At 43.9% G+C, this 22063-nt stretch overlaps 1 protein-coding gene across 2 annotated transcripts in view; it reads left to right on the forward strand.

The window, feature by feature from the left end:
- Positions 1-22063, forward strand: part of PAPPA2 (pappalysin 2) — a 273676-nt gene that overhangs the window by 246643 nt on the left and 4970 nt on the right. For both annotated transcript variants that reach the window (XM_047753714.1, XM_047753715.1), the window contains one exon: positions 21512-21610. In XM_047753714.1, the coding sequence (XP_047609670.1) occupies positions 21512-21610 (99 nt within the window). The remainder of the gene's footprint in view (positions 1-21511; positions 21611-22063) is intronic.

The following is a 22063-nucleotide window of genomic DNA, read 5'->3' on the forward strand; positions in this document are numbered from 1 at the left end:
TGGCCTCTGGGCTAGTCTCATTCCTACCCCTGCCTCATCTGCGTTCTCAACCCAGCAGCCAAAGGGTCCTGCTAAAATGTAAGCTAAATCCAAGCACTCCTCTGCTAAAACCCTGCAAGGATTCCTCAGTTCACTTAGACTAAAGGCCAAAGCCCTTACAGTGGCTACATAGCCATCCAAATGTCCCTTCTCTGACCATTTTATTGAAAACTACTACCCGCCTGCCTCTCTCATTCTCTGCCCATCCCCCAACCTATAGCACTCCCTTACATTGCCCTATTATTTTTATAGGACCGTTACTTTCTAATTCACTAAATAATTATTTACTTGTTATACTTAATGTCTGTTTTCCCCCAATGAGTTATAAGCTCTACGGGGTAGGACTTTTTGTTCATTGTATTTACTGATAAACCTGAATCCCTTAGTACAGTGGTGCAGTAACTGGCTCATGGTAAATGTTCAGTAAATATATTTTTTAAAGAAAAATTTACTGGAGTATTGTTGTTTTACCGTGTTGTGTTAATTTCAGGTGTATAGCAAAGTGAATCAGTTATACATATACATATTGATATATGGATTATTTTTCAGCGTCTTTTCCCATGTAGGTTATTACACAGTACTGAGCAGATTTCCCTGTTCTGCGCAGTAGATCCCTGTTACATATCTATTTTATATATCATAATGTGTATATGTTAATCCTAACCTAATTTATCCCTCCCCCCAACGTTTCCCCTTTGGTAACCATAAATTTTGTTTTGAAATCTTTGAGTCAGTTTCCGTTTTGTGAATAAGTTCTTTTGTACCATTTTTTCAATAACTATGTGCTGAGTGAAGCAATGAGGTAGCACGTTAAGGGCAGCCACAGAATGGGAAGAAGATTGGCAGCAGGGCAAGTATCTTAAAACGCAGCTTGGAGCATTCAGTCCATTGACATTTAAGGTGACTGTTGATAAATATGTATTTATTGACATTTTCAACCTTGTTAAAAAAAAAAAAGCCCCTTGATTACCATGGGGAAGGGAAAATTTTGCCAATTTGTGAAGGGTGAAAAGGTTGCCAAGAGACCTTGAGTTTTATTACTCCTTTAAGAGTCTTTTTTGCAGGATGTTCTTTTTGTTGAGTGGCATCTACAGTTAGCATGGCCCTATCCTAGGACTTGGGATGAGTGGTGAGGTTTAGATTCCCTTCAGCTCTTTGGAAGTTATTTGTGCACTGGGGAGAGAAAGCTTGGCTCCACATGTTGCCTTTCTTCTCCTTAGTGGTGTGACTTCAATCAAAGTGATTTAACTCCTCTGGGAAAATACTGTCTCCCTTGGTTGACTTCTAATGTTCTTTTGGCTCTCAAAGGAGATAATGTTTATGAAAGCACTGATTGACACTAAAATGCTACACATGTGTACAGGATTATCATCATCATTATCATCTCTGTGTGAGAAAATCTTCTGAAGCAATGCCAGGCTGAGGCATGGCAACAATGCCCAGTGACACAGCTACATGCTGCCCACTGGAGGTCCCAGACAAGGGAGTCAAATGTCTACCAGGAAGTGCATGCATAAAACTGCAGCAGGAATCAAGAAGAAGAAGAAGCAAAGCCTCTGTTTACCTCCTTCCAGCTTGGTCTGATTGCTTTCAAGCCTACAGCTTTAGTTTTCGTGTTTCTTTGGATATACCTTTCCAAGAGTAAGCACCCAAGCTGGCCATCAGAACATTGTTTAAGGGGTTAACAAAAGCTCTGATCTGAGTCTTGCTGGCAGCTTCCCAGCTCTAGCCCTGCAGCTTGGGGTCAACTTCCTTCCGACTCTCCCCTTAAGAGGATGCCCTTGGAGAATACAAAGACTTCACCTTATTTTTCCTCTGTTTCATTGAGCAGAGTAACAAGAATAAGAGAGAAAATGAGCCTTTGAATGCCTACCAAACAAAAAGGCAAAAAAAAAATTAAAAAAAACCCCATACACCTATTTTGAAAACAGACTCATTGTCTCTTCCTTGTCTTAATACCCCTGTTCCGTGATCCTAAGTAAGCCTTTCTCTCCCTAGTAGATTCTTCATAGCTTCTTCAGGCTTATACATTGTTTTCCTTCCTATTTAAGATCAGTAATGAGGACTTGGCAGGAGAAAGATTCAAATGGGTCAGGAGGCCCTTGTGGCTTTTCTCGGGCTTGTTTTCCACAGCCCATTCTAGCCTGCAACATACTTTGCAAGAATAAGTTGGCTACAGATCTAACTCACAGTGAGAGGCCGCCACTGAGGGCAGCATTTCAGACTTGTGAGCCCAGAGCCACGAGCAGCCTTCCTGAAGCACAGAGCCTGGGTGTTTCCTTACACATGCACATGCACACACACGTGCACACACAGCAGCACACACTGGGGGTCCTTATCGAGAACAGATGTTGCTACCCCCTGTGCCAGCCACATGTCGTGCATGGCCTTTTCTTCTGTTAAGCTCCTGGCAACTGTGTTTTTCCTTTCTTCTCCCCTCCCTCCACCCCTACGCCCTTTTCCCACCCCCTCCACCCACTGCATATACAAATTGTCTCCTGATTCATACTGGGCCAGCCTCATATTTTTGTTGTTGTTATTGTTATTGCAAACATTAGATGCTTCCAAAGCTGGAAAAAAATAAAAAGGAAAGAAAAGAGAAAAAGAAAGAAACCACAACAACCCCCAAAGAAAACATGTTCTAACCCAGGAATGTACAATACTTCATGCATGGGAAGCATCTTCCCACCTCTCCAGGCTTAGCTACAGAATCTAGGGCTCCAAATTCCAACACATGAAAAAACAAATTCATCCAACTTTTTTTTTTTTTGGTATGAACCTCATAACATTTCTCAATCTAAAAGCTTGCTGCTCCCCCCAATGGCTAGCATCTGCAGAAATGTCATAGCCTCTTTTCTAGCTTAAACCAGGGTTTACTAAACTTTGATCACACCTTCAGGTCCCTTTATTCATTTCATCATTTAAAATAATATAGTCTGAGTGCTGACAATGTGTCAAGATTACAAAAAAATAAGGAATTTCCAACACAGTGTATGCAACAGAGGTAAAAGATCAAATGGCTACCCAGTGAGTAATAATACAAAGATCTGAACAAAGTCACATGGGAGCACAGAGAAGAAAGCAAATAACTTGCCCCAAGCATGTGGAAAAGATCTTACAGAAAGATGTGTTTCTCCCTCATGCATCTGCAGGTTGACTACAGTGGTTCTGCCTTAGATTTGGGGTTGAGTTAAGGTATATTTCACCTGCCTCTCACTCAGGGGCCCAGGCTTAAGGGTTTTAGGGTCAGCAGCTACCTGGCATATGGTTTTCTCATGGTGGACAGTACAGTTACAAAAAAGCTAGCAAAGTCATGCTAGGACCTTCACATCCTCTGGTCATATGTAGCATATGTTACATACACCTATGTTCCATTAGCCAAGGCAATTCACATGGATACAATTAAAATGAGGAAGGAGAATTTTACCCTGCCAGTAGTGAACTCCTGGCAAGGGAAGAGAGAGTAAAAGGAATTGTGAACTTATAATAATATCTGCCAGTCAGTCACAAACATTTGTTATATTCAAACTTGCTCCACCTTACTATAAGACACTCTTAAATGTCTTATCCAGTCATAGAATTAGGCGTAAAATCTAAACCATCATTTCTTAGACATCAGGTTATAATGTGGCATGTCTTAGTCTGGAGTCTGATGTACAAAAATCACAAGTTGTCTGCCTTCCACATACCTGATGGGCAAAGTAGAGTAGAAACAAGGCAACTGCTATAAACATCTCCTTTCAAAGAGAGTAATGAAAGGCACATAACCAGTACTGGTCCTCAACAATTCTGAAATTCCTCTGAGAACAGTAGCAAAAATTCTGTACTCTAAGAATACGGAGTGCTTCTTGTTTAATAACTTTTGATTGCTCTCTGGATATAGTTCCCAAGTCCATTTTTCTTTATGGCTCTTGGCTCTGCTCTCTTGGAAGTCCTTCCTTTTCTATTTTCCTCTTGGGTCACAAGTAGAGAGTGTTGGAGGACATCCTCCTTTTGGAAGCTAAGTAGCTTTCTAAGCTGCTTTCTTCTGGTAGAATAGAGGGGATCCAAAAATCTATGTTCCCTAGCGGTAACACACGTTGATGTTAGCTGATGTTACTTTTGGAAATTGAATGGTCACAAACTTTTTTGGTTTTGCATATATTTAATTTCAGTCAAATCCATATTTTAAGAGCTATTCTCACAAGTCTTTTCAACGTGTACCTCTCTACATAGATTTGATTACAGGTGTTCTGAGCTTAAGAGACTTCTTTGGGATAAAGTCCTTAGTCTCTTTTCTGAGTTGCTTTATTGAGCTGTAAGGATCTGCTAGGTACCACTTGCATCCAGTTAAAAGTCCTAACAAATAGTATAAGACATAACAAATCAAGGCCCATCCCTTGATTTGGTCTGTGCTTGAGGATAGGCCTTAACTTCAGTCTTTGATGGTCTTTTAACACACAGAATTACTCAGTTTTATCCTTTGTTTGTTGGAGATAAGTAAAAGCTTTGTTTATTAATACAAGTCTTGGTATTTTTTAGTACTCTCTTACTACCTGTCAGTTCTGCAGACAAAGCATCAACCTTTTCTGAGCTCATCTCTTCTTGCAGTACCTTATCATATGAAGGTAATAACCGCTAACGAACACTAGCAATATTCTTCTTTAAATCCTCTTTACCAGAAGCCAATAAGCTATTAAGCAGATTTTCTGACCTACAAGTTATAACTATTAACATTATAACTTTCCTCACAACTATAGGAAACATTTAATGATTTTTTACATGATGAGCTACTTTATTTTTTTCAGCTTCCTACAACAGTTCCTTTGCTTCTTGATGCACCATTCTTGAACCAAAGCTGCAAATTTTAGATTTTTGTTATGGCAGCACCCCACTTCTAATACCAGTCTCTGAATTATTTTAATGTTGCTACAATTGTGTCATATGACAGACAACCTTAAAATACCAGTGGCATATCACAGAAAATATTATTAGTCTGCTCAGCGAAGTTGATATTGGGAATAAGAAGTGTGGAATGATTTGGGGTTAAAGAGCTAAGCTCATGGTAAGTCACTCAGGCTTTTGTGTACTAAGCTAAGGAGTGTGGACTTTATCCTGTAGACAGTGTTGATCCGCTGACAGTCTATAAATAGAATATGAATTAATCAGGATAGGCTGTGGTCACAAATTAACCCTGAAATCTCAGGCATTTAACATGACAAAATATTTATTTCTCACTCACGTGATGTCTGATGTAACTCTCTAGAGCAACTGTTCTTCTCTTCCATCTTCTCTGTCCTCCCCGAATGTGGTCTTCGTGGTTTCCTCCAAAAGGTCCGAGAGGAGGTATAGAAAGAGGCCAACCCCTCTTGAGTCCGTTGGATGAGAAGTAATACATCACATCTGCTTCCCATTTACCAGAATGGTGGTCACATGGCCTCAAGCCCACTGCAAATGAGTCAGGGAAATGCAGGGAAGTCCACAGATATGAGGTGAGCATTAAACATCTCTGACACACAGAAAAGTCAACAGGATTTATATTTTAGGAAGAAAGTCATGGTGGCAACTTTGAACCATGGAAGTCAGAATCTTATCCTCTCTCACCTCAGTGTAGCAGCCACATCATTGAACTGAGGATGTAGAAAGAGAAGAGAGTAAATAGGTTGGGTACAAGACTATTTCTGCAATAGAATGGTGACTATTTCAGTTTTGGGTCTGAGGAATGATGAGAGAGAAGTTGGAGATGAAATTAACTGGATTGGAAGGAGGGGAGGTATAATGATACTGTGACCTTGCCTCTCACACTAGTATCTCAGTTTGATCTGAGCTAAGCTCAGCCAACAGTTTCAACACATAATGCTCAAACTTCTACTTTGGGGAACAAAGAAAAGCCCTGGTCCCTGCCTATGTGATTGGAGACATGTGCTATTTGTGTTGGTGTTGGAGTACCTATTTTGAATGTTCAGTTAGATCAGGTTCCAGAGGACAGGAGGCATGTTTAATTCTTCTGTTTATATTCATCCCCAACAATATAGTATTGAACATTCCATAAACAGTCAATACATATTCACTTCATCTAAGTAATACTCATTTTATTGTCTTCTTTGGCTGTTCCTGGCATAGAACACTTCATAAATTCCTTGTGTGTTGAAGATAGAATATTGGGGTTCAGAACTAGAATGAGTACTTAATTTTTTAATTAGAGAAATGAAGTAGTAAATTGAATGTGCATTACCCAGATGTGAAAGATCCGGAACACATGGAGATGAAATCAGTTCCCCACTGTCCTCTCCCTTGTGTGCTAGCTTGGAAGTTTAAAATGCTTAAGTTTAATTTTCACCTCTATTGCTCATTCCCCAAGTGACCTTGAGGCATGGCCCTTTGTCTCATTTTCCCCATCAGTGGAATATGGATAATCATATTAATCTGCCTCACCAGGCGATGTGAGGACTAATTAAAAATGAGATTAGATTCAATTGAAGTCTTTCTAATGCGAGAAATATTAAACTTGGTGGTGCATGTCTGTAGTGCCGTTAGATTTCTCGGAATGGTCTCTGACCTTGGAACCACTTATGACCCTGATGACACTGTCACTGAGTTGGGGTGCCTGCAGCCTTCCCAGGTTGTTGGCTGTGCTCACCTGTCTTGGTTTCATGTGCTATGTGCCCAGCCCAAGGGCATATGGAACTGCATGGCTACTGAATAGCAGAAGCCAATGATCTTTTTACTTCTTTGGGCTCCCTCCCTCCAAGATCTGCTTCTGCCTGTCCTCTCTTTACCGCCCTTACATTCTCTCTCTCTCTTTTTTTTTTTTCAGACAAAGCATCTTGGAATCTATAAAAATAGATCAGTAAAAACAGCTAAATTAATAAATTCACTCAGTACGTCTTGATTGTTAGTCTACTCAGACTATTACAAAATATGTAGACTGGATGGTTTAAACAACAGACATTTATTTTTTTTACAGCTCTGGAGGTTGGGAAGTCTTAGATCTAGGTGCTGGCTGATTCAGTTTCCTGGTGAGGGCTCTCTTCCTTGTATGCAGATGGCCACCTTCTCACTGTGTCCTCACACGGCAGAGAGAAAGGAAAAGCTCTGATATCTCTTATTATTAGGGCATTAATCCCTTTTGAGGGCCATATCCTCATGAAATCATCTAAGCCTAATTATCTCCCAAAGGCCCCACCTCCAAACACCATCATATTGGGAGGCTTTTTGAAGGAACAATATTCAGATCATAACAGTAGGTGTTCTGCTCATGCTTACTTCAGCCAAGCAGAAAATATCCTCATACATAGAAGTGGGTTTCCAATTTTTGTTTAATAGGTGGCCACCTCCACTATATAATTGGGGGGTTCTATGTATGCTCCTATTTCTCCCCCAAATCCTTGTCTTCGCCATGTGGCTCCCAAAGTCCCCATCTTCCCACACAATTAAAGTCATCTTTTGCCTTAATATTTTATATTGTATCTAGTCACAGATACATATTTGTCATTGACCCCTTAGTATGTCATCTGCTTTCCAGAGGGTTAGGAGAATGTGCAGATACTACGGTAGGGATGGAGACACTGGTTATAGGAGTTGTTGGAGGGAGCAGAGTCAAGGATAGAGATGAGGATGATGGAAATAGGAGACCAGGGGACCGAAGACAAATGATGACACAGTGTTGCTGCTATCCCGCAACTATCAGCAATAGGACCTAAGAGAGATGACTACTATTTCCAGCAACTTTGCTTATGCATTTGCCCGCCTTAAAGCTGTGTTATATAGGTATAGTCATTCTGTCCCCATAGCTGGGCAGGGTTAATGGTAGGATTCCCTGGGATTACTGGTCATAGTTAAAAGAGAAGAAATTTGACCAGGTTATCTGGTAGCCAACTCTGGGAGAACTACTTTCTACGTTAACAAGGAAACGTCGATACCCACAGTACCTGGGCTTGTTACACTAAGGAAGCAAACAGAATAAACAACTCCTGGTTCCATGGTATGCTTAATAACATTATTGGGTGTTTATTGTATAACAGGTACATAATATGTGGACTTATTACATTATCACTCCTGTTTTACTGATGAGAAAACCGAGAGGCTAAGGATGATTTACCTTTTCAAAACCTCAGAGCTAGCCAATGAACTAGTAAATGAACCCAGGCAGCTGATTCCAGAGTCCTTATCCTGTTCTTAAACTGGTAGGAAGTTTAAGATCAAACACGCAAATAAAGAGCACACAAAGTAGAAATACAGGACTGTTAGAAAACTCAGCGGAGAGTTTGTTGGGACTGCTTGTTAAGACCCCTCCCTGGGCTTTGCAGGCTTTAATCCACAGGAAGAGGAGGAAGAGGAGGCGGCCCAGAAACCCTGTTTAGGAAGGATCAGAGACCAAGGAAGTGAGACTGGATATTTTGAGAAACAGATGCAGCCGATCAGCAGATGAATGAATAAGATACACAGACAAGCGTCCCGTAGATAAAGAAAATGTAAACAAGACACTTGCACAGAGAATAGGTTCCATATGGGTGAAAGTGAGGCTGGATGGCTGGACCAATTAATGGAATACAGAACAGCCAAGCTGATGGCCCAGGATGGCATGTCAGGTTGAGGATGGGAACTGCAGCAATCAGCTACACAAACTGAGCTGCTGGTAGACACAGGAACTAAACATGAGACCAGGGCTAAAAGAAACTAGACTACTGGCAAGAAAATATTCTCAAATAAGCATGCCACTTCCCTCCTGCCATTCCTCAACTTGGCTGGGCCTGGATATTACTGGGGGTGATAAAAATGGCCATGTCTAAATTGTGGGGAAGACCTAGCAGACCTCGAGCAGGACCGAACTCTAGGGTTGTGTTTAGAAGGAAGAAAAGAAAATATGTAGAGCTTCTCACTGTGAGGTATGACGAGGGTTTTCCGATCGAACAGGTTGTATTTCCCATGACTCCGTCCTTTGATTTTGTGAGAATTCTTTCTAGCTGTTTTATCAATGTGATAATTTTTGAGAAAAGCTCAGCATGATTTGAGGAGATAAATCATCAGCAACAAGTCTTCTTCTCCATCGGTCTTCTCAAATATGACCATTTGTAAGCAAGTCCTGACAATTTGGAAGAACCCTCCCTTCTGCTCTTTACTGTTCCACGTTATGACCAGCCACTTCTGTTCTTCTCGGTTTGTATCTGCTGAGGTCAACTTCTACCTCCTCTTGATCCCTCCAGTTCTCTCCTGACCACTCCCCACACTGTCCCCAGATCTAACCTTTGAAGCACAACTTTTACCATGTTCTTCTGCTGCTCAAAAACAAACAAAAATTCCCAAACTTTCATTGCTCCCTGTTGGGACTATATCCCTCTAGATGGAGATTTTGACTTAATTCCAAACTTAGGTCATTAATAGTTGAGGAAGAAAACTACAGATATATCTTTCTTTTTGCCATTTGAAATCTTGGCTTATATTTGCCCTCCTGCTGGGGTTTTTCTCCATATTTCTCTGCTCAAAACCTACCCATTCTCAAAAATTAAGTCTAATCCCATTTGCCTCATTAAGCCTTTCTGAAATGCCCCAACCCCTTTCCAATTCTGAACTTCTATACCTCTTATTGGTCCCATTAGTTACTGTGGAATTTAATCCTCCATTGGCCTGTGATTTTCTTCCCTATTGTTGCAGATGCTGTTCAGGTTCTGCCTTATTCAGTGCTGATGCCACCAAATCTTGTACGTAGGAGCACATATTGAATAGATATCCCAGGATTTCAGCAACTAGCTCCATGCCTGGTTTGTGGTATATGTTTTGAAGTTAAGCATCCCAGATGAGCTATTTCTCATGAACTTCTGTGACAGTGACTTTCCATCAGACAGAAAGTGGCTACTTCACACCCATCGTTATGGTAGAGATTGGACCAGGTGTGCAGTTCTGAGAAGCAAAGTGAGGCGCATCATTGTTATATGATGAGCAATCATCATTATCGTATGATGAATAATGCTGGGGACAGTGTGAGCATGTCAGGGTGGTTATAGCACAGGCCTGAGCATCAGACAGTGGTTCTGCATCTTTTCTAGAGACAGGTTCCTTAACAGCACTGATCGTTGGGTTTTTTCATCTGTAAAGTGGGTTGTTGGGAGCGTTCGATAAGATTATGAGTACAGGCATTCCCATCATGGTGCAGCGGAAAAGAATCCAATCAGGAACCATGAGGTGGCAGGTTTGATCCCTGCCCTCGCTCAGTGGGTTAAGGATCTGGCATTGCCCCGAGCCGTGGTGTAGGTCACAGACACGGCTCGGATCTGGCATTGCTGTGTCTCTGACATCGGCCAGCAGCTGTAGCATTGATTAGAGGTAGGTTGGAAACCTAGCCTGGGAACCTCCATATGCTGTAGGTGTGGCCCTAAAAAGCAAAAAAAAAAAAAAAGATTATGAGTACAACTTACAATCGTACCTGATACACTGAAAATGCCATATCTAAAATAAAAATAGTATCTTGTTTCTGTAATATAGGTCGTAGTCACAGCTTATACCTGGAGCTTCCAGGGAAATTGTATATGTATGTTGCGTGTTTGTATATAAAATATAAGTGCATATTTTAATGTTACATCTCTGTATTACAAATATTATATATTAGTAATTAGATCCACGTTTATATATGAACAGTATATATATCATTTATGCATAATATTTATGTGTACACATGTATATATGTGTGTACCTATATAAACACACATATTACATGTATTTGAAAGAAGGAGAGAATGAGAGATAAAACAAGAGCTGTTGTTGGACCCCATGAAGACGTAATGAAAATTCAAAGCAAAGTAGATTTAGATTTACCCTAGAGTGGAACATCCTCATGAAGAGCTGGGTGTGACAAAAGCCTTTGATTTCCTTCCACAGCTCTTCCACCCTAGGAGTCTCTGCTTTCTCCTTGAAATTTCTCTCAGTGTGAAAGAGGGAGAGGTGGAGGGAAGGAGGGAGAGAGGAGGGAAGGAATGAGAGAGAATGGGAAATAGAAAAAAAAAAAAAAAGATACTCACCAAACAACAGGAGGGCCAAGAAAAATATTTAATCCAAACAATGAATATTGTCATTTCCTCCCACAGTCTGCATTCCCCGTCGTCGTCCATGGGCAGGCCTGGGGAGCCAAGAAAGCTGCCTGGCCTGAGAGCGTGTGTGTGGCGGGGGTGCCTGGGGGCGAGCACGCGTGTCGGGGGCTGCGGTAGAACACTTCCATCAGCACCTCGGACCTGCTTCAACCTCCCATGAACTGCAGGCTGGAGGAGCCAGGGACCAGGGGGAGGTGCAGGCTCCAGGTCAGAGCAGGACCCCAACCATCCACCTGGGCCTTCTTCCAGGGTGCCTGGGCTTTCCCATCCCTGAGTCCCAGTGGCAGATCCTCTACCTCTGACTCCTGCCGGCTTCCTCATCCTTTCACCTCCTTCGCCTTCCGGAGCTTTGTGAGCCCTTGAACAGAGCCTGTATGGCTTGACGTCCCCATCTCTCTGGGGTGTGGTGCTGGCAGTGTCGCTGGCATAGTCTGGGGGAGGGGGAAGGGAATGAGGCTCCACCTACAGACGTGCCTGGGGCCAGGCAGAGGATCCCACCTGCGTGGCCTGAAATTCTGCTCTCAATGTCATTCTTCTGAATCTTTCAGTTTTGGTCCACCAGAAGCTACTGTGAGTGAACCTCTACCTGGAACGCCATGCCAAGCTATGTTTTAAGAGGGATGTTTTAAAAGGGAGTAATTGATAGGAAGAGCAGATATCTGGGGAGGCTAGGAAATGAGATAGGGGGAAGGTATCTTATCTTGGAGGAAAGACTAGAGGAGTAGAAAGCAAAAAATACTCTGCCTTCTTAGTTTATAAAGTTGATTCTCCCTGCATCTCACTCAGCAGATATTCATGAAGCATCTCCTCTGGTGCGTTAGGCATGGTGTTGACCCCAGGATCTTATTACTAATGGAAGGAAACAGCGGTGGAAAAGGGGGACAAACTGGAAGTGTCCCTGCCCCCATGGCCATTGCAGAGTTCAGACCTGTGTTCAACATTTCTACCTCTGACCTTGAACCACAGTAGGCTGGCTCCAATTAGCTGGAGCCCAGGCAGGAAATTCCCCCAAATGAAGAATTGTTCATTTTTTCCTCTCTTAAAGAAGAAAACAAGGAATACCCGTCATGGCACAGTGGTTAACCAATCTGACTAGGGACCATGAGGTTGAGGGTTCGATCCCTGCCCTTGCTCAGTGGGTTGGGGATCTGGCGTTGCCGTGAGCTGTGGTGTAGGTTGCAGACGCGGCTCGGATCCTACGTTGCTATGGCTCTGGTGTAGGCCGGTGGCTATGGCTCCGACTGGACCCCTAGCCTGGGAATCTCCATATGCCGAGGGAGCAGCCCTGGAAAAGGCAAAAAGACAAAAAAAAAAAAAGAAGAAGAAAACCAAATACCTCATAGTGAGACTGTCAGGAGAGCTTGCAGGCCACCTGCATAACCATGCCCCTCCTACTAGGAAATCAAGACGAACAAAATAGTGAGTCTTAGTGGGTCCACAGCCTCACTATGGAGACAGTAAGGAGGGCTGATGATGTGTGGTCATCAGCTCCTGCTGGGAGCCCCAGCCCAAACTCTGCTATGTCACAAGTACCAATACTACTCCAGAGTCCAGCCACCAGGCCACCTGGAGGACTGCTGCCGCCTCATCTGACATCATCTTGAGAAGCACTGCTGCAGGTTTGGGCAGGAGGGGAGTGGCACTGCTATGAAATCCAGCAGCAAAGGTCTGGAAATCACCAGCATCAGACCTGGACTAGCTAACTTGCAGGATCAGCTGCTCCAGAGAAAAGGAAAAGCATAATAAGAGACAGGATTGAGACCTGTGGAGGAGGAGAGAGATGGTTTTTGGGGGGCAGGTTAAGACATCGAGTTGATGGAGTTCCCGTTGTGGCTCAGTGGTTAACGAATCTGACTAGGAACCATGAGGTTGTGGGTTCGATCCCTGGCCTTGCTCAGTGGGTTAAGGATTCAGTGTTGCCGTGAGCTGTGGTGTAGGTCACAGACGCAGCTTGGATCCTGTGGCTTTGGCTTAGGCCAGTGGCTACAGCTCCGATTTGACCCCTAGCCTGGGAACATCCATATGCCACAGGAGTAGCCCTAGAAAAGGCAAAAAAAAAAAAGACATGGAGTTGGGGTTTGATGTCAGGGCCAGGCAGTGACCTTGTGAGTAATTACGGAGGTTTGAGGAAGGAGTTGCCCGGTGGGGGGGGGGGGGGGGGGGGCGGTGTCAGGGAGTGGAGAACAGGGTGCTGTCACAGTCTCATGCAGATCTGATAAAACATGGGGGAGATAAGGACCCACAGAGGTCTCACCACAGCTGGGTCCCCTCAGCAGCAGTGGATCGTGTGGTGACTGTAAGTTTCTTAACAGACGGACAGACCGAAAATTTGCAGGAGGGTTTTGTCACTTTGTTAAACCCCTGAGAGAGTGTGACAAGGACCGTGGGGGGAGGTGTTCTCTTTTCCTGTCTCTCTCATGAGAAGCGGAGTGCTAGCTCAGCAAAACCCAGAGTTTGCTGGCACAGACATGCCCTGAACACGCTGCCGCCCGGTCTTTACCATCGGGCCCTTGCTCCTCCCCGCACCCAGTGAGTGAGAGGTAAGAAGTACCAGGGCCATGCTGGGCCAAGAGGAGAGGCCACGTGGGGGAGCTGGCTGTGTGTGTTTGTAAGTGAGGTGGGCCGTCTGGGTCTTTCTTTGCAACTAAATGGAAGGAGCTGCTAGGAGGTTATGTTTGGCCGAAAAGCAAGTCACAGAGAGTCTTCTCACCTTCCTGTTTTCCTGCTGTGCCCGTCAGGGAAGAGGTGTCTGTGATGGTTTGAGGTTTTTCAGAGGCTAAGACACCCCAGTCACCACCACCAAGGTTTTGAGGAGGCCCTCGTTTCCAGAAGCCAGGCAGACCATTCCCACTCTGTTTGTCTAAGTCCCCGGACCCACTTTCCCCATCACCTGACTCTCCTGTGTGACTCAGATGGGGGCATTTGTGGTGAAAGTGAAGGGAGCAGGAGGCTCTCAGGAATGAGAGGCCGCAGCTTTGACTCTCAAGTGTGGGGAGCAGAATCTGGACATCTCTTTGACCAGAGTCCCTGTGGAGGAAACTCAGACACTAACCCACACGGGCAAAAGCAGTGGTATATCCTGTCACCTTTGTGAAACCTCAGTGAGTCCTGGCAGGGGGCCAGGTACTGTGCTAAGTCTTCTACCTCCATCCACTCATTTTTTTTTTCCTGACAGCGACCCTGTGAGGCAGGTGTGATTCCATTTGTGAACAAGGATCCTACAGCTTACAGGGCAGTAACTCGTTCAAGCTCTAGCAGTTGTAAGGAGCAGAGCTGGGGTTTAGCCATAGATTTATCTCTTGCCAAACCCAAGCTCTGAATCACCCCACTACACGGCCTTGAGTGACTTCCTCGGTAGGAGCTATTGAGCTCTAGGCACCTTGCGGCAGATAAAAATATTACAGGTGAAAGAATTCATTTGACCTGATTTTGTTTTACTTTAAATCTCTGTTGCTCTCGGAAAAGATTCATTTTCACACTACTTGGTTATTCCTCCTCTAAGACTGTGCTTTGATTTTGGTTTCAAATAGATATAAGCTGATGATAATCAGGCTTCTCTTTCTGACCCTGTAAAGGTTCACACTTGCGTGCTCTCTCTCTCTCTCTTTTTTTTTTTTTTTCTCGAGGATCTGGGGTCCATACATGAAAGCTGTGTGGCCTCACGTGAACCAGCAAAGCACAATAGACTGCAAGAGTAGACCTGAGTACCGATTTTCTCTAGGGGCCACCAAATGGGGATGTTTCTCTCTGCCCATCTAACAGGATGTGTATCTTCATCACCTTCCTCTCAATTATGTCTTTGCCTACTTACAGTTTGAAGCATAGACTCTTGGCCTTCAAGAAGGTACTCTTGTAGTTCCCTGGTTAAGGACTCAGCATTGTCACTGCTATGGCTCAGGTTTGATCCCTGGCCCAGGAACTTTTGAATGCCATGAGTGCAGGAAAAAAAAAGGGGGGGGGGGTGAAAGTAGATAGGTAGGTGCTCTTCACAGTTTCAATTCAATCGCTGGTAACCTAACAGGTGTTTAATATCTTAGTGACTAGTGACTTTGCCGAGGCCTGGATGGAATCATGGAGATTTCAGAGCTAGAAGGCAGGAGAAAATCTGAGTGAGCCAAGCTACCTGTAAAGCATCGCCCTATGACTATATCATTGCACATCGAGACCTCGCAAATAGTTACTAAAATACCGACCTCCCACTTTGCAAAGGCCGGAAACCTAGGCCCCTATTCCTGATTAGCTGTTCAAACCCAGCCACTTGGTCATAGATAGTATTTGCAAACATTTCTAGGAAAACCAGGGTTTCACTCCCTTCTTTCTGGGCTGGTTTTCAGCTTTTTTGTTTTTGGGGCCCCTGGCAATTTCCATTCATCTCTTATTATCTAATTTATAGAGCTCAGATGATATGGATACATTTATTCAACCTTTTTAGATTGTTTATGGGGGAGAACTTTAAAATGGTATATTCTACTATCTTGTCTCACTCAGAGAAAAATATACACCAATACTCTGCACCTGGTAATAAGAGAGGAATCATGGGGGGGAAAAGGGGGGGTTCTGATCAGAACGTCTGTTAAGAAAATGTAGTTATAGCTGCTAGTGTCATATTTGTTCATTTGTTGAGAACACACAGTTCAGTTCAGGCACTGAATAGTAGCTGGGACTACAAAGACGAGGAGACTCTGAGCCCTTGACAGTGCGTTCTGAATATTCAGTCCTACGATGCGTCTATGGATAAAATATGCACTAGTACATAGGGGGACCTCTCTGGATCTAGGAAGCCAGTTGAGGAAGTTGCATCTAAGAAATTCTTCCCGAACACTCCATCTCAGGGTATCTGTCGATTTTAATTTTACATTTTCCAAGAAGATTGTTGCAAACCCACATATGTGAGCTCATTGGCACCCTCCTACCCTACGGGGTGAGCCTGGGAGGAATGGAGCAACTCCATTTCCTCTTTTCCTCAGATAACTGCACTGAGCAGAAAAATGCCTGGCTTTAGCATTCTAGGGCCCAGAAATAAATATTTCTGGGTTGTAGGCATCTGATGACGGGATGGGAGCACAGTGCTGCTTCCTCCTGGCAAAATCAGCCCTCGGGAGTTGGGCCCGACCTGGCCCCCAAATCAGAAGGAGCTATAGTACCAGGTAGCTTATTTGGGTAAACTTTTAATCTGTCACTGAGAAAAACAGAAGTGAAGTTCTGGGGGGCCCTGGGGATTTGGGATTATATGTATGATCCTTTCCTTGTTTCTATATTGAATCGCTGGGTTCACTTCGTTATTAATGTTCCTGCACCTGTGCCCTTTTTATAGAGGTGCCAAAGGAATTTAAGTTACCTTGCTCTCCCCCCAAATTAAAAGATAGTGAAATTATCAGATAGTGGTAGCATGGTACAGTAGAAAGAATATCAAATCAAGAATCAAGAAATCTAGGCTCTGTTCCCAGGATCGCCATTAACGAGCCTTGCAAATAAGATAATTCACCTTTTCAAGGGGCCATTTCATCACTTGTAAAATGAAAGTTTTATACTAAATAGTCTTCAAGGATCCTTCCAGCCTTATAATTTTATGTATCTATGGTGCTTTAAAGTAGCATTCTGGTCATCAAGAGTCCCTGAGGGGCCTCAAAGGCCTTCCCAGTTTTGCCCTGAGAGTCTAAGAGAGGCTTGCAGTGAAGCTCAGGAATTATGGACATTGTAGGCAGATCCAAGGGATAAAAGAATCAGGCTGGAGGTCACCATTCACTGGAGAGCCAGAGAGCTTCCATCTTCTGCAAGGACTTCACTGGGTGTGGCACCACAGCTGTCTTGGAAAAGGGCTTCTTTTGGCCTGATGCAGCCTAATCAATACGAAGAAATGGGTGTGGGTCTGATTTGTCATTCACATAACTAAAAAGATTTGATGGGAAATGATAGCAGGAGAAAGAAAATAGTGCTAGCATCATGCGAAAATGAGATTAGTGTCTTCTGGTATAAAACACTCCTCCAGGTGACAAATCAGGATTCTGTCCCATGCTTTGCCTCCTAGAGGGATATAATCACTTTCGGCTGAGATCTCAGTCTTAGATTAGCAGAGCAGAAGGTCCGAAGGCTCAAACTAACCTTTCTAAAACCTCAGTGTGGTTGTGGGTTCTGTTGCAAGCTGTATAAGAAAAAATGTTCTTAATCGAATCCGCATAATAGAGGTTTCATCAGCCGATCAAAGTTTACAGAACTCTTCTTGACAGTAGGCGCTGTGATAAGCAGTCTGGGACCACCTGCCTCTCTGTTTGGCCCTCTTCCTCCACTTTGCAGAGTTTTCTCCAGCCCCTCTGCCCCTCTGAATCATCCAATGATAAATTTTTTTCCACAGTGGTTGACTGTAGCAGAACCAGCCCTTGAAAGCTTATGCAGTGCCCAACCCACCCCAAATCTGAATCAGGTACTTCTCTCTCATCCTCATGTCTTTGCTGGCATGTATCATCAGAGGCTTTAACTGCTTACAGGGGCTTCTCTTGAGGACCAGAGCCATGTTTTATTTCTCTCTGTATCCCCACAACAGTACCTGGCACATTTAGGTGTGGAATATAGATTGAGCGATTGAATGAATGACCACATCCAAAGACAACAGACAGGGCTACCATCCCCATACCCAGCTCCCCAGAACAACTTAAACAGAAAACATCACCAGATACTATAACACAAAGAAGGAATTACCTTTGCTTCTGAGACGTGTTCAAAGTTGAATGGATAGGATAGACCAACAGCCTTTCCTCTTTGTATTTCATCACTTGTGCACAGCCGTTTATATGGCCCCCTCATCTGCCTGGAACACAGCCAGCTGGCAAGAAAAGGCTTCCTATAACATCTGAAATAAGTATCATCAAACTCATACATCATAAGAACACCCCAGCTTCTCTCTCAGATTTAAGTATTCATTTTAGAAATAACTCTGCAAAGCTTGACCCATGGGTGTGTGTGTGTGTGTGTGTGTGTGTGTGTGTGTGTGTGTGTGTGTGTGTGTGCTCGCGCGCATGCGCGTGCGCTGAAGCAGGCTCATTTAGTAAAGGGGTAAATAGCCCAATGCAAAGAGCCTCCTTGCAAGCAAAAATGAAAAGTATTCATGTTAATGGCTTTGTAGTCCGTAAGTCAGGGAAAGGCAGGGAGACAGAAATTTTATAAAGGCTTTTTCTTTTGTCAAAATGGTTTAAGTGAAAATGAGAAAAGTGGCTCTTTAATCAGCTTTAGGAGTTCCGATCATGGCTCAGTGGTGAATGAACCTGACTAGTACCCATGAGGACGTGGGTCCGATCCCTGGCCTTGCTCAGTGGGTTAAGGATCCAGCGTTGCCATGAGCTGTGGTGTAGGTCACAGATGCAGCTCGGATCCCATGTTGCTGTGGCTGTGGTGCAGGCCATCGGCTACAGCTCCAATTGGACTCCTAGCCTGGGAACCTCTGTATACAGCAGAGTGTAGCCCTAAAAAGACAAAAAATAAAATAAAATTAAAGAAATCACCTTTAGGTATTTGAAAAAGTCACTTATGTAAGACGTTGTGTTTTCTGATGTTATAGGAAGATGAGGGGCGCGTATGGATGGGTAGTGAAGACTTCACCCATGGGCACATTGTGCAGAGAAACCAAGCCTTGACTTTCCCTTGGGGAACTTTCCTGTCGGGAGGAGGGATGTCCCAAGTCTGGCACCTTTCAGTTATTGAGACTTGCTTCTCCCAGTCCACATCCAGTCTTCAGATACTTTATAAAAACTTTGGATCAATTAGTCATTTTTCTTTTCCTATTTTTTCCATTGTAACTTCGGACTCAAGCTGTCAAGCTTCCCAGGCACATGTTGCCATTGGAGACTCTGTTTGTTTAGGGTGGAGTAGTTGTTTTTGGCAGGTTAGGGGAGGAGCAAATTAATTCTAATAGGTATATAGTAAATTAAATGCTTGGGTCTTTCCAACCTTTTCTCTGTATTTCTATTCCTTTTTGTAAGTTCTCATCTCTTCTCAGATGACCCTTTAAGAGCAGAAAAGAAGCAGCTTCTAGAAATCATATCCAGGCTATAGCGACCGAAGTCCAAGGCGACCGAAGTCCACTGGGACCTAGAAAGGGTCACCTAGACCATTTCTGCTCTTTTCAACATAGCTTCCCTAATGCTCTTGAGATGAGAAGCCACCCTTGGGGAAGATGTTAGAAAGAAAGATTCCCCAGGATCTTTCTTTCATCCTTTCAAATATCTAAGTTGTTCTTATGAAAAGGAAAATTTGCTTTAGTGCTCCTTTAATCCCCCATGCTGAAGAACATACTTGTATATGTAGGAGAAGTATTTTGGGTGCTCTTTGGATTTTTATAGACACTTACATGAAAAAGAAAAAAAAAAGGAAGCAATTAAGTTTTGCCAATGAGTCAGTAAGGGTTGGAGGAAGAGTAACAGATGCAGTGTTAGCTGAGGAAAATATACTCCAAACACTTGAAAAAGAAAACTCTGGGGGCGGGGGGATATCTCAGTAAATGTATTTGGTCCTCCCGGGAGGACCCAAGACCGTCTATAGGTGTGAGGGATGCAGCTAGTTTTGTACTTTGATCCTATTGTTTGGCTGCGGTTGTAGATGCAATTCCTGATTATATAGTTACTCCAAGTTCTTCAGAGCCAGAGTAACTGGCTCCAGTGTTAGAGACAAATGCTCATCACAAAATATTTGTCTTTTATCCCAGTGAGGCCTGCGTTGAGAACAGAATTCATTTTCACTTCCTGCTCTCAACTGACATTGCTGTGCAGCTGTGCGACAGCTGTTGAGTTCCACCCCACAAGTAGCAGCTTCTCAGGGGTTGGCAAACTGGTATACATCTGGAATGATGTTCAAATGACCTCAGGACCCCACAGAATAAATCAAAACGTTGAAGCAATAACTTGGATGAGCGCGTTCTGATGTAACGCAATTGCTGAAAATTATTTAATGGCTTTTTTTTTTTTTTTTTTTAGTTTAGGGATCTATCTCATCAAAGCACAGTGAAATAGGGAACAGTCTTTCTTGTTGACATTTAAGGTGGGTGGGGGGAGAGAAAGTGATTTGCACATCTGAACTGGAAGGTAGCCTCAGGACTTAGGAGTCTGCTCTTTGTGGCCAAAGAGTTTGACCACGAGATGTTTCCTGAGGCTTTGCAATTGGGCATCCACTCAGGATGGGGGCAGCTGATGTGACTGAGTAGGTGGGCTGGCTGGGCTGGCATGCCTTCCGGGATGCTGTGGGACACTGTTTCCCTCTGAGAGTGCTTCTAGAGAAACAAGGCATTGGGCTGCTGAGCTATTTTTTAACCGCTTGTTGCTGTTCTTATCACACAGTCCCTTTTGGGGTGAAACACTCCATTAACTCTGGTTTGGCCTGGGCCCCTTTCCCATTTTGGTTCCTGTCAACTTGCAGCTGTAACAGGAGTAGATGGAAACCGTTTAGCTTTCTCTACTCTAACGCTGTGTCTAGCTGCTGTGCGTGAAATAGCTATACATGGGGGACGATTTGTGCTCCTGCACTGGTGTCCCAAACCCTAGGGACACTCTGGGCAGACATCATTTGAGGCTCTGTTGCAACCTATGACTATTGGGTTTCTAAGTACAGTTTCCAGGAGAAAGGGTAGAAATGATGGTCCTTAATCCATGAGAAGCAGCAAAAAGTCAAGCCAAATGACTTCTAATCCCAAACTCTGCCTGACCCCAGCTGTGTGACTGGGGGCAATTTTTGTCATCTCTATTTATCTCTGTTTCCTCACTGATAAAATGGGACTTTTAAAGTCAAACCTAGAGTTCCCATTGTGGCTCAGCCCAGTAAAGAACCCAGCTGTATCCATGAGGATGCGTGTTAGATCCCTGGGCCTTGCTCAGTGGATTGAAGATCCAGCATTGCTGGGAGCTGTGGCGTAGGTTGCAGACTTGGCTTGGATCCCACGTTGCTGTGGCTGTGGTGTAGGCCAGCAGCTGCGGCTCCAGATCAATCCCTAGCCTGAGAACTTCCATACGCCACGGGTGTGGCCCTAAAAAGACTAAAAATAAAAATAAAAATAAAAAATAAAACAAGAGAAAGTCAAACTGGCTTTTCCCAATGATCAGTACGTTAACATGTGTGAAAGTATCTTGTAACCCACATGATATAAAGACCTATTAGCACAAGAAGGTCAAATAGTTGATCAAGGAATTGATTGAACCTCTCTGGACCCCACTGTAGGCCGGAAGCAGGTGCTCTGGGTGCACTTTGACAATTCCTTAGGTCCAATAGTCCCATCTTGAGACTTGTCAACTTCTTGAGAGTGTTAGGCCAATTTTAACCATGCGCCTGGGGTGCTCTCCCATAATATTGTCTCTTGAGCTCCGTGGGTTATGTGGAGGGTGGAACAGAGTGAAGGTGCCCTTAGACGCTGACTTCCCACCTCCTTGCAGCCTTTCCAAGCAGATGGTTGGTGTGATACCATCAACAACCGGGCCTACTGCCACTACGATGGGGGAGACTGCTGCTCTTCCACACTCTCCTCCAAGAAGGTAAGTGAGGGCACCTGGGAGTGGGAGGGCAGGGCATCAGCTCCAGGAAGCGAGGCGGCTAGTTGGGTTAGCTCTCCTTGCTGGGGCAGCAACACTGGTTTTTCTTCAACGGTCAAGAGGAGGTCATTATAATAAACACACATTGAAGCTTCTCTGGTGACGGGATTGAGGATAGTAATTTTAGGACAGGCTGTTAGAAAACATCCGTTCTCTCATCAGTCCTGCAACTGCTTCGGAAAAGTCATGCTTCTGCTACTCACAGACTCACTTCTGCTTATCATTGTCCAGGAAGTGTTTCGGTAGGCAAGAAATGATGCTTCCACCCCGTGGGGAGGCAGGATTACATGAAGTGATATCCAGTTATTATTAATCTTCATAGCTAAATAAATAATCCTAGCAAGTGTATTACCAGTGTATTGCACGTGTATGGTGAGCAGCCACCACAAGCTACCT

Source organism: Phacochoerus africanus, chromosome 11 (assembly GCF_016906955.1).
Source record: "Phacochoerus africanus isolate WHEZ1 chromosome 11, ROS_Pafr_v1, whole genome shotgun sequence".
Lineage (NCBI taxonomy): Eukaryota > Metazoa > Chordata > Mammalia > Artiodactyla > Suidae > Phacochoerus > Phacochoerus africanus.